Raw genomic sequence first — 16,354 nt, 5'->3', positions numbered from 1 at the left:
AGCGTATACTTAATATAATAATATGTGAACGTATACTTAATATAATAATATGTGTAATATATTATGTGAGCGTATACTTAATATGATAATATGTGAGCGTATACTTAATATAATAATATGTGAGCGTATACTTAATATAATAATATGTACATGTATACTTAATATAATAATATGTGCACGTCTACTTAATATGATAATATGTGAACGTATACTTCATGTATAATTCTGATCGGTCTCTTAAAGGTTCTATGATCATCAACATCTGGATCAAAGTGTTTCAGATTAATCAGAACCACTCAGATCTCTCTCTCTCTCTCTCTCTCTCTGTCTCTCTCTCTCTGTCTCTCTCTCTCTCTCTCTGTCTCTCTCTCTCTCTCTCTGTCTCTCTCTCTCTCTCTCTCTCTCTGTCTCTCTCTCTCTCTCTCTGTCTCTCTCTCTCTCTCTCTCTGTCTCTCTATCTCTGTCTCTCTGTCTCTCTCTCTCTCTCTCTCTCTGTCTCTCTCTCTCTCTCTCTCTCTCTCTCTCTCTCTCTCTCTCTCTCTCTCTCTCTCTCTCTCTCTCTCTCTCTCAGTGTTTTTCATGACAGAACCGAGACCTGATGAAACCGGTTCAACTGGCTTTGCTTCTACTCCGTGTTATTTTTAGTCGCTCTGTAATTAATTTAATTAATTTAATTACAGAGATCCACCGTTTCTCTGAACTGATCATAAATCTACAGCAGCTAAATAAATACTCTGTTACAGTAAAATGTTCCTTCAGTAAAAGAGTCAGAGTAATCTATAAATGTAGTTAAAGTATTCAAACTGTGACTGTTGTACTAGAATATATTATATCATTAGATTATTATTACTCATTCATGTCAAAGCAGGTTTTACTGTTGGTTGACCTGGAGTTCATTTTGAACTATTAACTAATGATTATTTTCATTATGAATTAACCTGCTGGTTATTACAAATACAATAACATTATTACAAATATGATGAATGTATTAACATTATTATTGATATAATTAAAACATTAATATTACTACTAATTAACTAACATTGTTTACATTATTACTATGACATTAATATATTTAACATGGCTAGTAATGAATACATGTCATTAACATTACTACTAATATATTATTATCAACATAGTTATAATACATTTAACATCTTCATAATATTTTAACATTATTCACATTCTTACTCATACATTAACATTAGTATTAATATTACTAATGCTAATTAATTATTAATGATACTGAATAATGATAATGATGACATATACATTCATATTTTAACTGATTTAACCGTATTACTACATTAACATGACTACTAATTCAATAACATTATTAAGATTAGTACTAACACATTAACATGATTTACATTATTACTACTGCATGAACATAAATATCATGATTACTAATGAAGTAATGTTATTACAATTATTACAAATATAGTATCACTCTCATCATTAAGATGTTATTAACATAAAAATGACTTCAACTGTCAGAGTAGTTTGTGCAATATTTTACTTTCAATCAACTACGTGTTTATTTTCATGTTGTTTTGCTAAATTCTTAAAAGTAAGTGAGTCTGTGTCTAACCAGACATGACAATAAAATACTGAAGGAAAGTAGAAGTACCTCTGAGTTGTACCTGGAATGTAGGTATGTACAGTGTACTCACATGACCACACCTTAGCTACCAGTGGAAAAACTAAAACCTGCTCGAGACAGACAAGGTGCTTTATTACAAATACTTCAGTCTCTTCCATTGGAAAGGGATCAATATGTCATGTAAGTGTGAAGCAGTGGGATAATAACATCATAGTTTGAGGGCAACAGCAATGAAATGTATGTCACATACATGTTGTATGAGAAAAGAGGAACACGCACAAATTAACCAATACGTGTGTTAACCATCAACAACAACAATACACACACTGACTGGATGAAGACAGAAGGTGTGCCCAGGCAAAAATAATATATACTAAGTATATTTAATCTTAGATTAGATTAAATTATTGTCATAGTACATACTTTTACATCCATACATGAAATGTATTCTCTGCATTTGACCCATCCTTAGTATTAAGGGGTAATTAACCTACAGCTAAACGTTACCTTAGCTAACCTTTGGTAAAGAAAGCTAACGTTAGCCAACACAGAAAACTATAACCGACGTTACATCGACGATGTTAAGGAAAAGACAACACACTCAACTATTAGATGGCCAAGTTAACTTACTCTTGACGTCCAAGGCGACTCAGAACTGCAGAAAACCAAGCCTCAAATTCAAGTTTAGCTAACCGCTAGCGAACATCACCTTATAGCTCAGGCCCTGACCTGTTAAGCTAACGCTACTTAACGCTAATGCTACCGGTTAAGCTAACGTTACTTTCCCTTCATGTAGAGAACTTGTCACTAACCTCGACCGTTCAAGAAGCTTTTACTCTCTGACTAATACATGATGTTGGTATTCTTACCTCAAGAAGAGGGGTCATGTTCCCAGGAGTCCGGCTGTTGTTCCTTCAGCAGCGTGTAATGTAATGTTTTGAAGAATAAGCGCAGGCAGCTGTGAATGGACATGTTGGATGGAGGATGAGCCTACAACGCGCTGCGTGTAGAGCTGGCACTCACCTGGGTTAAAACGTTTCACGGAACACGGAATAAGATTTACTAAAACGGCAAGATATCAAAATATATATTTAAAAAATGTGTTTTTGAAAGTGCCATTAAAATGTCATATTGTTCATCTTTGGCTTGCAGTTGTTCTTTCAACTCCTTCATGTGTTTCTCTTTGAATTTGTTGAATTCCTCTGCTTCTGTTCTGGCTTTCTCTTCAAAGCCCTTCTTCAAAAGCATCAGGGAGTTATCATAGTTTCCCTCTAATTCCTTGTGCTTTTCCCTCTCTTTTTCTCTTCTGATTTTATCTTCTTCTTTTCTGTCATTTTCCTGTTTTTCCTTTTCCTGCTTAAGTCCCTTTAGCTTTTCACTTGCTGCACGTTCCTCCTGTTTATTTTTCTGATCTCTTTTGTCCCAATACTCTTTTTGTTCCCTTTCCTGAGCCTCTTGTCTTTCTTTCATCAATTCTGTTTTCTCCTGCAGCTTTTTGTCAAATGTTTCCTTTAATTTCTTCTCCATAGCTTCAAGTTTTTTTTTCAATTCCTGTCGCTGTAATTCTGTAACGTTACTTTCCCTTCATGTAGAGAACTTGTCACTAACCTCGACCGTTCAAGAAGCTTTTACTCTCTGACTAATACATGATGTTGGTATTCTTACCTCAAGAAGAGGGGTCATGTTCCCAGGAGTCCGGCTGTTGTTCCTTCAGCAGCGTGTAATGTAATGTTTTGAAGAATAAGCGCAGGCAGCTGTGAATGGACATGTTGGATGGAGGATGAGCCTACAACGCGCTGCGTGTAGAGCTGGCACTCACCTGGGTTAAAACGTTTCACGGAACACGGAATAAGATTTACTAAAACGGCAAGATATCAAAATATATATTTAAAAAATGTGTTTTCGGTGCATTTTCACAGTAAGATATTTTAACACATTCCAAAAGAATAACACAATTAATAGATTGAAATAATAATAAATAATAATAATTTTTATTTTTTTTATTTTTATTTTTTTTATTTTTTTATTTTGAAAGTATACTTTTGATACATTTGCAGAAAGTACACCTCTTTGATAGTATATTTTAAATATACTATTGAATATTTAAGTATATTTTAAATATACAAAAGTATACATTTGTTTCGCCTGGGTGGCTTTTCAACAGAAGAAGATCCTCTGTGAACTCTTCTTTCTTTTTTAGGTGCTGAGGTTAAAGTTGGTCTCCAGTTGAATTGGTCTCCGATGTTTCCAGCAGAGTGACATCATGGCGACTGCAGCAGCAGGTGAGCTCAGTTGGACTTTGTGAGTCAGACCTGTCTCCTCTCAATGTCCACATATTACTCATGAGATACAGGTACCTATGTGTTCTTAATTCATGTCTGCAAGAATAATCCTTACATTATAGATTTCATTTCAATTATTTTAGCTCGATTTCTTTTATTATTGTAGTCCACATGAACGAATGTATGTTTGTGTTGCTCTCCGATACATAGTATTTAGAGAAAATTCTGCACGCATCTAACATTATTAAGAGATCTGGCTCTGGTCATGCCCACGCTACTAAACATGCAAGTGCAAGTAGAATAAACAGCTACAAAGTCCACTTAGGATGGAGGTTGGGTGGTAGGATGGGTAAACAAATGCATGACCATTCAAGAAATTTATCTTGAATGCTTCCTGTTCAGCATTGACCTTGAATGGTTCATGTTCAGAATTTATCTCAATTGGTTGAAGTTTGGAATTGACCTTGAATGGTTCAAATTTAACATTGACCTCAAGTGACTATGTTCGGCATTGGCCTCAAATGGTTAAGATTTGGCATTGACCTTAAATGGTTCATGTTAGGCATTGACCTTGAGTGGTTGAGGTTTAGCATTTAGCCTAAATGGTTAAAGTTTGGCAATGACCTTGAATGGTTTAGTTTAGACATTGGCCTTGAATGCTTGATGTTTGGCATTGACCTTGAATGGATTATGTTAGGCATTGACCTTGAATGGATTATGTTAGGCATTGACTTCCGATAGTTAAAGTTTGGCATTGACCTGGACTGGTTTAGGTTAGACATTGGCCTCAAATGGTTGACGTTTGTCATTGACCGCCAATGGTTCATGTTAGCCATTGACCTCAAGGTCACATGACTGTCCACAAATGATTGAGATTTGGCATTGACTTATTGCAATTAACAACATTCAATTTTGATTATTGTTAAACTGATGTATGACCAATGTTTAAAAACCTGGGCTGGACTCCAGCTCCATCTAAACTATTGACCTATTTCCTAATTTAAAATTAAATTGTTTTGAGGAGGCAAACAGACTACACAACCATTTAAAACAAGTTTCAATCTAGTTTCCAGAAGCATTCCAGCACTGAGAGCTCCCTTCTTAGTTAATAACCAACCACAGGATGTTGGACTGACTGAGGTGCTAAATGAGTGTATGTGTCCTATTGTTGTCCCACTCCCAAACACTGACTCCATTTTTTTGCTGTATTATAGAATCTGCTTTCAGGATTTTGCTGTTGGGGGAAAGTGAAAACCCAAAGGCATTACTCGGCGACTTCATCCTTGGTAACCAAGACTATGATTTCAAGAAACATACCCCAATCAAACACTGTGTGGCCGTCTGCGGAGAGTGGAAAGGAAATGCTCTGACAGTAGTGAAAACACCTGATATCTTCAGTCTGTCTGAGGAAAAAGTGAGACAAGAGATCAGAAGATGTGTGACTCTTTGTGCTCCTGGACCAAATGCTCTGCTGCTCGTCGTGGAGTCTTCTGATTTAACAAAGAACAGACAAATTCCAAAGACCATCCTGAGTCATTTTGGTCAAGATGCCTTCAAACACTCAATTGTCATCACCACACATGAAGGGATGGAAGCAAATTTCTCTGTTAGTCAGCTCGTTAAAGACTGTGGAGGAAGACACTACAGCATGTTTAGAAATGACCACACACTCTTGATGCTGAAGATTGAGAAGATTGTGCGTGAAACCAAAGGAACCTTCCTCACCTTCTCTGACCACATGAAGCCATCTTTAAACCTGGTTCTGTGTGGGAGGACAGGACCAGGGAAGACTTCAGCAGCCAAGGCCATTTTAGGTCAGAGAGAGCTTCATTCAGTCTCCAACTCATCAGTATGTGTTAAATATCAGGGAGAGGTGAGTGGACGTCGGGTTTCTCTGGTGGAGCTGCCTGCCTTGTGTGGAAAACCTCAGGAGGAAGTGATGGAGGAATCCCTCAGGTGTATCTCCCTCTGTGACCCTGAGGGCGTCCATGTCTTCATCCTGGTCCTACCTGTGGGTCCCCTCATTGATGTAGACAAGAAAGAGTTAGAGACCATCAAGAGCTCTTTCAGCTGTCCAGTCAATAACTTCACCATGATTCTGTTCACTGTGGACTCAGATCATGCAGTTGAAGATGCTGTGAATTATGTAAAATGGACCACAGACATCCAGGATCTCTGTCAGAGATGGGGAGGAAGATATGTTGTTCTCAACATCAAGGACCAGCAGCAGATTGCCAAGATGTTGGATACTGTGGTCAAACCAAACTGCTATACAACAGAAGTATTTGCACATGCTCAAATAGATAAGATCATAGAGCAAGAGAAATTGATCAGCAAGCAACAAGCTGAACTTCAGATGCTGAAAAAGAGCAATGTGACCTGTAAGTATTTGAATGGCATTCCCAGGTCCAAGCAATGGCATATACTAGATTCTTGAACTGGTACCGCTGTCATGGTCACCTATATTGTCATTGGTTCAATCAATACATCCAGTGGTGGCTGGTGGCAAATTTATTTGGTAGGCCCATCTAATTAATTTCAGTAAACCCCATATCCCAGTATGATTCAATGCAAAAAAAAGGTATCACGCATTACTACTTTGCAGTTAAATATTTAACCTTTATTCCAACCGTTTGACATAATAAGGACATCTTATTCATACTATTCAGTACAATATATGTGTATAATATGTATATGTATAATATATATATATATATATATATATATATATATATATATATATCTCAATATATCATGTTGCATACCACTCCAAAAGATAGTCCTGCACTTGACTGATGATTTCAAATGTATTGATAAATTCCCAAAACCTAAGAACTGTGTACAAAGGCACAATAACACACACACGCAGAACCAACACTCACGCCAATTTCCTTAAAACATACACAGTTATTATATTTATCACAACTTTAACCTCTTTGCTAGTCGGGAAAAACAGCTGATGAGCCTGTGGAGCCGGGGTGGATCCACAACCAGGTGATCAAATGATTCAATGCCGACATGAAGCTCCTGCTGGTGATCTGCTGTTGAATTACGAGTTAAACTAGAAAATTTCACAAGAAATTTTGAAAGTGTGGCTACTACTGCCGTAAAACGTCGCAATATATATACATTATTAATTTTTTGCATAAATATGATCAAAAGTCAAGGGTCTGAGTGGATTGGATATATATATATATATATATATATATATATATATATATATATATATGCCAACATTAGCTGTGAGGGCTTGATGGTGTAAATATGAATGGGACAGCACTTTGCTGCAACATATCACGTGATTACATAACAAAATATTGTGTACAATTGTCTATTTATTTTCTATTTAATACAATAATCCTCAATTTAGCTTTATGTAAAGATACACTTCTTAAATCATGGGGCTTTTATGTTGAAAGGGAAGACAGAGAGACAGACAGGTAGACATAAAAGCCCCGTGTCCCGCGTGTCACCGGTTGCCATGGTGGCAGCTTGATTGATTGGCTAATTGGTAGCAGCTGTGACACTGTCACAGAGCAGGAGACTGGACTGTGGATTTAATGAGAAAACAACCTTTCAAACTATTGTATTTGACAGACAACCATGGATCCCATCACGAAAATAACGCAATCATGAGAAGCACAAGACTTCTGAGAACGTTTCCGTGTACTTAAATATTTGTAAGGATTTATAAATGAGAGCGTAAATTCAGTCTGTAAAGTGCTCACGTTTCTGTCATGAGAGAAAATTGTGGTCTGATTTAACATGGAGGTTAATGGAGCAGTTGGCCGGTCTTCATGTCGCTTTCAGACTTGCTGACAAAACAGTATAACTTTGTTGGATTCCACGACGCATGTGTACCACCGGCCCAATATTTCCAACGTTTTCATATATAAATTATGCCTCAAAAGTCAATATTGTGGAGTGAATGGCAAAATACAAATACAAAAAGGTTGTTTAGGACACAGCTCCTCGTGCTCTAGCGATGACATCACAGCTCTAACCTTCCCCACACACACCCATTGTAAACTCTGAAATGGTTCCCACATTTTCCTAAACTTGAACAATAATTACATGAAAACTGTGCTAGCTATCAAAAAATGCCCAATTGGGCAAATAAACTCCAGACTTTTGTCAACGTTTTAAACTTTAAATCATTTCTCTACGATACATTATGGCGAGTCACTGTGGGCACAAAGATGTATGTTTTTTTGCTCTCTTCAGTCCGAAACCCCAGTCAAGTGAATGGGACAATTTCTCGCCGTTTTTCGCACTTTTCGGGAAAACGGCCGGTCGAATCTCTTAGAAAGGTCATAGCACACGATTTCCGATCAGGCCGCACGTTTTGATGTATTTTTTACGCATGTGCTGGCAACGCTGTGGGAGGAGATACGCACCAAAGTTTTTGTGGCACTATGATTATTATTAAGCCCGAGCAATACTATGAAGTGCGCTTTGCTGCAGGGGTCTATGACCCTGCAGCTGAAGCCGCACTTAATGATATAGTTCATCGGTAATGTCAATGTCCGTTCCAAAAACAGAAAGTCAGTGGTAAGGTAGTGAAGCCCGCCTCTTTCTTGATTTGATTGGTTGCCTCGGTTTATTGTGACATTGACGAGTAGTTCGACTCCACGCCTGGCAATAAAAATAATATTGAGAATATAGGCATCTAAAATACAGATAAAAAACTGCGGCACGCCGTACCAAAGGACAACAGTAGCTCTTGGTGTGATCGTCTCCCAAAGCATCAGCAACCTCTGCCACTCTTTATACGTTGTAAGTTAGTTGTCGGTATAGCTGTAAGGCTTAGTGTTAATTAATTCCCAAACATTTCTTGAGTACTGCCTGTGCTGCGACTCTGAACTGTCAAGATAAGTAACTCCATGTCTTTCTTATTTCACAGATATTGAAGTGAAGCAGAGCCCAGAGTGTCTCAGGATTGTTCTGATAGGAAAGACTGGCAGCGGAAAGAGCTCCTCAGGAAACACCATTCTAGGAAGAAAGGAGTTCAGAGCTGATCCGAGCCAGAAGTCAGTCACAAAACGTTGTCAGAAAGCAGAAAGTAAAGTGGACGCTCGTCCTGTCGTGGTGGTCGACACTCCTGGTCTGTTCGACACAACGTTGTCCCACGAAGAGGTGAATGAGGAGATGGTGAAATGCATCAGTCTCCTGGCTCCTGGACCACATGTCTTCCTGCTGGTGATACACATTGGTAGATTTACAGAAGAAGAAAAGGAGACGTTACAACTCATCAAGAAAGGTTTTGGGAAAAATGCTGAAAAGTTCACCATCATTCTTTTCACAAGGGGAGATTCACTGGAGAAGGCTGAGCAGACTATTGATGAGTACATTGCAAACGGATGTGATGATTCCTTACAGAAACTGATCGGTGACTGTGGAGGAAGATACCATGTGTTTAATAACTATGATGAACAAAACCAAATCCAAGTCAGTGAGCTGATAACCAAGATCGACACCATGGTGAAGACAAATGGAGGCAAATGCTACACTAATGAGATGCTGCAAGAGGCAGAGACCGCGATCAAGAAAGAAGTGGAGAGGATCCTTCAGGAGAAGGATGAAGAGATGCAGAGGGAGAGGGGGGAATTTAAAAGAAAACATCAAGAAGAAATTCAGGTCTTGACAGGAAAAATGGAAAAACAGAGAGCGGAAATTGAAGACGAGAGAGCCTTGAAAGACAAAAAACTTGAGGATTTCATCGGCAGGGAGCTCGACAAAAGAAAGAAAGAACAAGAAAAGAGAGAACAAGAAGACCAAGAGAGAAAAAAACAGGAAGAATTACAGCGACAGGAATTGAAAAAAAAACTTGAAGCTATGGAGAATAAATTAAAGGAAACATTTGACAAAAAGCTGCAGGAGAAAACAGAATTGATGAAAGAAAGACAAGAGGCTCAGGAAAGGGAACAAAAAGAGTATTGGGACAAAAGAGATCAGAAAAATAAACAGGAGGAATGTGCAGCAAGTGAAAAGCTAAAGGGACTTAAGCAGGAAAAGGAAAAACAGGAAAATGACAGAAAAGAAGAAGATAAAATCAGAAGAGAAAAAGAGAGGGAAAAGCACAAGGAATTAGAGGGAAACTATGATAACTCCCTGATGCTTTTGAAGAAGGGCTTTGAAGAGAAAGCCAGAACAGAAGCAGAGGAATTCAACAAATTCAAAGAGAAACACATGAAGGAGTTGAAAGAACAACTGCAAGCCAAAGATGAACAATATGACATTTTAATGGCACTTTCAGCTAACAGTGAAGAAAAAATGAAAAAAACAAACATCTTGAAGAAATCCGTGACATAGTGACGTGTCTCACCAAAAACAGGAAAAATGTCAAAAGGATCAGTCACTTACTAAAAAAACAGGAACAAGAAATAAATCTGGAGCCAAAAGAAAACCTGCAGAAAGCACATGAAGAACAATTAAGTGACTTGATAGCAGAACTTCTGAAAGGACCCGACAGACCACACTGTGTCATCGCATGAGGCCTTTTACTTTGAAGGCTAGGGCCGCGGCTCCTGACCAACATATCTCCACAACTATTGGCTGGATTGCCAATAAATTTGGTTCGAACATTCATGTTCCCCAGAGGATGAATCCTACTGACTTTGATGATCCTCTGACTTTTCCTCTAGCGCCACCATGAGGTTGACATTTTAGTTTTTTAGTGAAACACGTCAACCACTATTGGATGGATTTTGATCAAATTTAGTTGAGATTCATGTTCCCAGTAGCATGAACTGTACGAACTTCAGACATGACTTTGACTTTTCATCTGGTCATCAGATCAACATATTCATGTGTCTAATACTTTGGTTTCTGTCCACAGACTATAATCCCCTTTACTCTGTGGACCTTTGGATAATGTGGTACAATGAACGCTGGAGATGCAGAAGGTCCGCTGCCTTGATTACTTATCAGTACTTTTGTTTTGTTCATATCAAGTGTATTCAATGTCTGCATATAGAAATATATATCAAGTAAGAATGTAATCAAACCCAAAAAAATAATTAAAGCAGAAAACCTGGTAAACCAGTCTGTATTGATCTTTCTGAACAACTTTTTTCTGGGATGACATTATGTTACAAAATGAAAGTTAGGTTTAGGAAAAACTTAATGGTTTAGCTTGAAATAAATAAAGTACAGTTCAATCAGCAAAGACTTTATTAGAATTTAGCAGTAATATATCACATGTGCATAATTGATGAATAGTGCAAAGTCTTTTGACTTTTGGACTCCTACCCCTACTTTAGGATAACCGAGGGGTAGTGATGCTGAGGTCAGATAAGTAAGATTCCTCTCAAAAGAGATTCATTTTATATGAATAAATAAATGCTTATTTTAAAAGATCCTGGAATTGATAGCGGGGTCTCGACAGATTGCAGAACAGGATAGTTGGGGTCAAGTTAGAGATAAGATCTCGTAAATACACGACACTAAGTCAAGATGAAAGCAAACATAACTATTTTTTACTTTGCTCTTAGTGAACCGTGATATTATAATATTATATAATAGAAAGCATTAACCAATCTATTATAAACGAGATGAAAAGATTCTGCAAAATAAACAAAAATACACCAACAATGCTCAAATTATCATAATTTTGTCATAATTTTCTGATTTTTATAATCAATTAAAATGACTTGTTAACAGAAACATCTTTCTTTGTTTGTTCTCAGTTTTAAAAACCAATCCCCCCCAGGATTTCCGTGTTTTAAAACCCTCATATCTTGAGGTAAACTACGACCCTGTTATGAGTCCCAGACCCTGTGATGGTCTCTCATGAACCAGCAAGTCTTTGCCTTTCAATACAATCAAAGTACATTTTTCCCATTTCTAAAAAAAATTCGACAATAAACGGGAACAAAAGCCATAAGTAGGAGCAAGTTGTGTCGAAAATGACCCTGTGAGAGCTCCACAAATTTAGCGGGAAATAATTTTTCAAACAATTAGCAACATGTTCACACATTTCAGGACAAAACCTACTGAACCTTCTGAATTTTAATAAAATCCAGAAGGTTTTAAGATTTAATAAAAACTACTTTTTGTTAATGCGTTATATTCAAACAAGTTTTTACTCAATGACACATTACACTGATAAAAGTGATTATGAGAAGATGTATATGTAACACAATTAAATATATGATATTAACAATGAAAATGTATGTTTTTATCTCTACGCAAAATGTTTTAGTCCTGGCCTGATCTGTATTTGTTTAAATGACTAAAGATTGTGCATTTCTTCCTTAACAAGCTGTATCTGCGTAATCTCAGCAAATCTTCTGAAGTCAATGCACACAACAAACATGTCATCGTTGTATTTACTCTGCAAAGTAGTGGTGTCACGTGACTCAGGTTATGTGACGCCATTTTACGTTTCTGGTCAGAAATCAATGGAACCACCTCGACAAAGAACTGTGAGCTGAACTTCACGGTAAGAATAAAGATGTGCAGTGAGTTGGTTAGATTCAGTCTTTGCATGTTAGCAAGTGGCCTTAAACTACCGTTAGACGTAACATGTCCCGACTTCATCCAGGACAACCAGGCTGATCCTTGGATTTACTTTGGCCGATTCCCTCAGTCTTTCTCCGATCTGAAAAGTCTTTCTCCAGTTGTAGATTTGCCCTCTCCGCTTCCCCAGCTCCATCTCCGGGCTAAATTGGCTAAATTTAACCGAGGGATCCTTGCCAATTTGCGCCAAAATGACTCGGTTAAGTCGGGACCCCGGTTCACGGGGACCTCCTGAACCGAGGCTGATTTAACAGCACCGTTCCTCCATACGTTCTGCCTCTGTTAAAGTGCAATATAAATAACCACCGTGCACTACAACATAAGTATGACTAATGGGCCTTCTTGTTAACGCTTTTTCTCATTATAAACTGTACTCAGGATTCACAGTTCAACTCACTTCACGGTAAGTCTTGATGATTGTTTTTATGCTCCAGTGAAATCACTCAAAAATATGAAGGATTGCTTAAAGACACCTGATTGTGCTTAATACATATTGTAAGGAAAATGTGCAGAGAGTCTCAAAAAATAGCATTAGGTCATACTGCATCAAATAATATACAAATGCTAGGTTAATTATATTAGAGCAAGTTGGGCAAATGTTATTTGAAAGAATACCTAAATGTTATAATGTTTCTTGTATAATGGTCAGCTACTAATTATGACATTGTATCCTTACCAGGTGATTTTCTTCAAGTCTTCAAAAGCACACTGGATGAAGGAATGTAAGTACAAACACTGGACTACCAGAGATAGATGTAAACAGTCTGAAGACAAAGTCAGCTGCTGACAGAACTCCATCAAAACACTTGAAAAAGGCAAAGAAATGTGAGGTTAACTACCTTCCACCAGCTTCTCAAGGTGAAACTGATGAAACCCTTAAAGGAGAGAGTGGAGCTGCTCTACGAGTATAAGAAAACAAAAAGCAAAATAAAAGTTGAATAAAAGTTGCAGTGCAGTTTAAGAAATAAAATGCAGTAATGAGATGCAGTAATTGAATCTGGTTCAATTAAAGGCAACAGCAAACAGAAAAAAGGGAAAACACTATGGCTGTCTGGTGATCTGAGGCATGTTGAGAGACTAAGAACTAAACTAAGCTCACATCATGTACTTGACTGGCATGACCGTTTTGTTCGCACTGTGTCTCTAATTATTTTCTTTCTGTATCTTGTGATGTTTCTCCATCTCTCTCTTGGTCTCTCAGATTGAGGAGGAATGTTGGAGGATCACACTGAAACCACTACTGTCCACATTCCTGGGGAAGTTGGACCAATACTGTCAAACTGTTGAGCCGTACAGAAGGAAGGGAGGAGCTGTCGGGAAGAACCTCCATGAGACCCTTGACAAATGGAATGAGGCACGTACTTAAACAGTTTAGAAGTTTTTGTGTAGAATTGATCTGATGTCTATACTTGGCTTAATCCCATTTTTCATATTTCCAAAGGACAACAGCTCTGAGCCTCGAAGAGAAGCTGTGATCAGAGGCCTCATGCTCTACGTTGGTGAAAAACCAGAGGAGTTTATCAAGGCCTACGAGGTAAAGAAAATATACCTCTGCTGCTTGGATTTGAAGCCCTGCCTGTATGAAACACATTGTACCATCCAGTATAGTTGATGGCTTTGTGGAATCATGTATACATGTTTCTCCTGGAGTATTCACGAAATATTCATTCTAAACACAGAAACAATTTTAATTTGTAGAAAATTAATATATACAATGCAGTGCTATTCACTTGATACATTTTTGACTCGATGGATTTTAAACTTGCTTGTGTTTCTGCATGCAAACTTGTCCCTTCATGATAAAGGTTTACCCAGATGATTCGTGCAGATGCTTAATGAATTAGCAGCCCCTTTTTTAAACAGAAATAAACCAAAAGTTAAGCTATGTGCAAGTATGTAGGTCTTAATAAAAATAATTCCTGCAGATTTATTCTGTTTTTTATATTTTACAGATTTTTGATGATGATGATGATGATGATGATGCTGCATCTGTCCAAGAGGAAATTCCTACATTTGTCCTCAACATCTTTGTCATCATCAAAGCCAGGAAGGAAGGTTTTGACAAGCAAACAGGAATAGCCATCGAGGAGCAGAAGGGCTTTTGGGAATTTCTGATGTGGCACCTGCTTGTGCACCTGATTCAGGGCCTTATCTATGCGTTGGAACTTAGCTACCCTAAAAAACTGGAATATACCTTTGAGGTTTTTCAGATGATCCTTTTGGGGCTTGAGGATGTAAACCAAAAAATGTCCTCAAAGGTCATGATCTCAAGGTCCGATTGCATAGCTAAAAGTCAGACAGACATTAAAGGCAGGGAGTTTGAGTGACCTCCCTCTTGTTTCATTTTCTCAGTGTGTTTCTCAGTTTACACTTCTTCATTTAGATTTTTGATGCTTATCATTAGTTATCTGCACTAAGGCACAGTCAGCTCAAACGTTTTGTCAGCTCAAATCGACATGTTATGATGATTTTGTAATATTGCGTTAATTTACATGATGTGCAGAGAATAAACAATGTCAATTGGATAAATAAATGGCTTTTTCTTTAAGTAGAACATATTGTTTTCTACCAAAGGTATTATCAGAGTTCGTACGGTCATAAAAAACCATGACTTTTCCAAAATGGTTATTTCCAGGCCTGGAAAAGGTTTTGTAAAAGTCATGTAAATGTGTTATCTTCATGTGTTCATGACGTTCATTTATGCTGAGTTTGAAAAAATGAATATGCTTTTAAAAGAAAGACTCAAAATATAAGCAGGCATACATACAGGCATCTATATAAATGTTTATTCTTTTAATCAAACTATTGTCTCATTCATTTGAGTCATTTAAGGTTTACTGTATGCTTTGTGTTCTCATTGTTAGTTTAAATACTACATTTACTCACTTTTTACTGTTTACACCCAGATTTCACTAAATGTTTGCTCATGCAGATTTGGTTTAAAGTCATGGAAATTTGGTTTAATGTCATGAAAATCCATTGGTCAACATGTGTATGAACCCTGTTTTATAACATATAATCAGAATCAGCTTTATTGTACTCTACTTAACCGAATCGAGGCAGCGTTTTGCATACATTTATTACATAGAATAAGCAATGCTGGGTTTTGTATGAATTACTTGGATGGGGTTTAAGTCCGGAGACTGTGCTGGCCATTCCATGATGTGAAGCCTACCGTCTTGTTCTTTTCTTCTACGGTAGTTGTGACATAGCCTGAAGGGATGTGTTGGGTCATTATCTTGCTGTAGGATGAACCCCTGACCCACTAGGCGTATACCAGAGGGTATTGCATGTTGCTGAAAATGTTGTGGTAGCCGTTTTGGTTCAGGCTGCCAGTCACTCTGTGCAAGTCGCCAACTCTGGATCCAGCAAAAGAGCCCCAGACCATCACGCTTCCTCCTCCATGTTTTACAGTTGGTGTAACACACCAAGGAGCCATCCTTTCTACTTGCATACAAAAACCCTGCGTGATGAACCGAAAATCTTGTTTCATCGGCCCAGAAGACCTTCTTCCAGTGAAATTATTTTTTGTTTTGTTTTTGGTAACCTAAACTTTTTGTTTAACCTCTGGCAGGTTGCCGCTTACCTTTGTACCATTTCAGGTTATTCACTGGACTTGAACTGCATAAATCTCAATAAAAACTGGAAAAAAGGTGGTGTTCTAAAACTTTTGACCGGTAGTGTATATTATATATAATTAATAACTAACTAATATATTAACTAACTAACAACTAATATATATTAACTATAATAATTAACTAACAACTAATATATTCGTATATTGAAGCTCATATGAAGGGAAGATGTAATCATATGTAACAGATCCCTGTATATGAAGTGGCATGAAACTTACTGCTGGTGAAATTATTCCTTTATTTTCTTCCTTTGGGTCAAAATACATTCATTAAACTTCTAAACTATCACCAACGTAAGAGCTTTAGTCTCATAT

General features: G+C 37.5%; 1 protein-coding gene across 1 annotated transcript; it reads left to right on the top strand.

Moving 5' to 3' along the window:
- The first annotated feature begins 5,579 nt into the window (after positions 1–5,579).
- LOC306740511 (GTPase IMAP family member 8-like) lies at positions 5,580–10,886 on the top strand. The gene is made up of 2 exons (XM_079222676.1): positions 5,580–6,266; positions 8,789–10,886. Exons 1-2 carry the CDS (start codon positions 5,624–5,626, stop codon positions 10,195–10,197), a joined length of 2,052 nt encoding a protein of 683 aa, XP_079078802.1. The 5' UTR covers positions 5,580–5,623; the 3' UTR covers positions 10,198–10,886.
- Positions 10,887–16,354: the final 5,468 nt, after the last annotated feature.

This window comes from Taurulus bubalis (assembly GCF_910589615.1).
Source record: "Taurulus bubalis genome assembly, chromosome: 8".
NCBI lineage: Eukaryota > Metazoa > Chordata > Actinopteri > Perciformes > Cottidae > Taurulus > Taurulus bubalis.
This window is presented reverse-complemented; position numbering and strand designations above follow the sequence as displayed.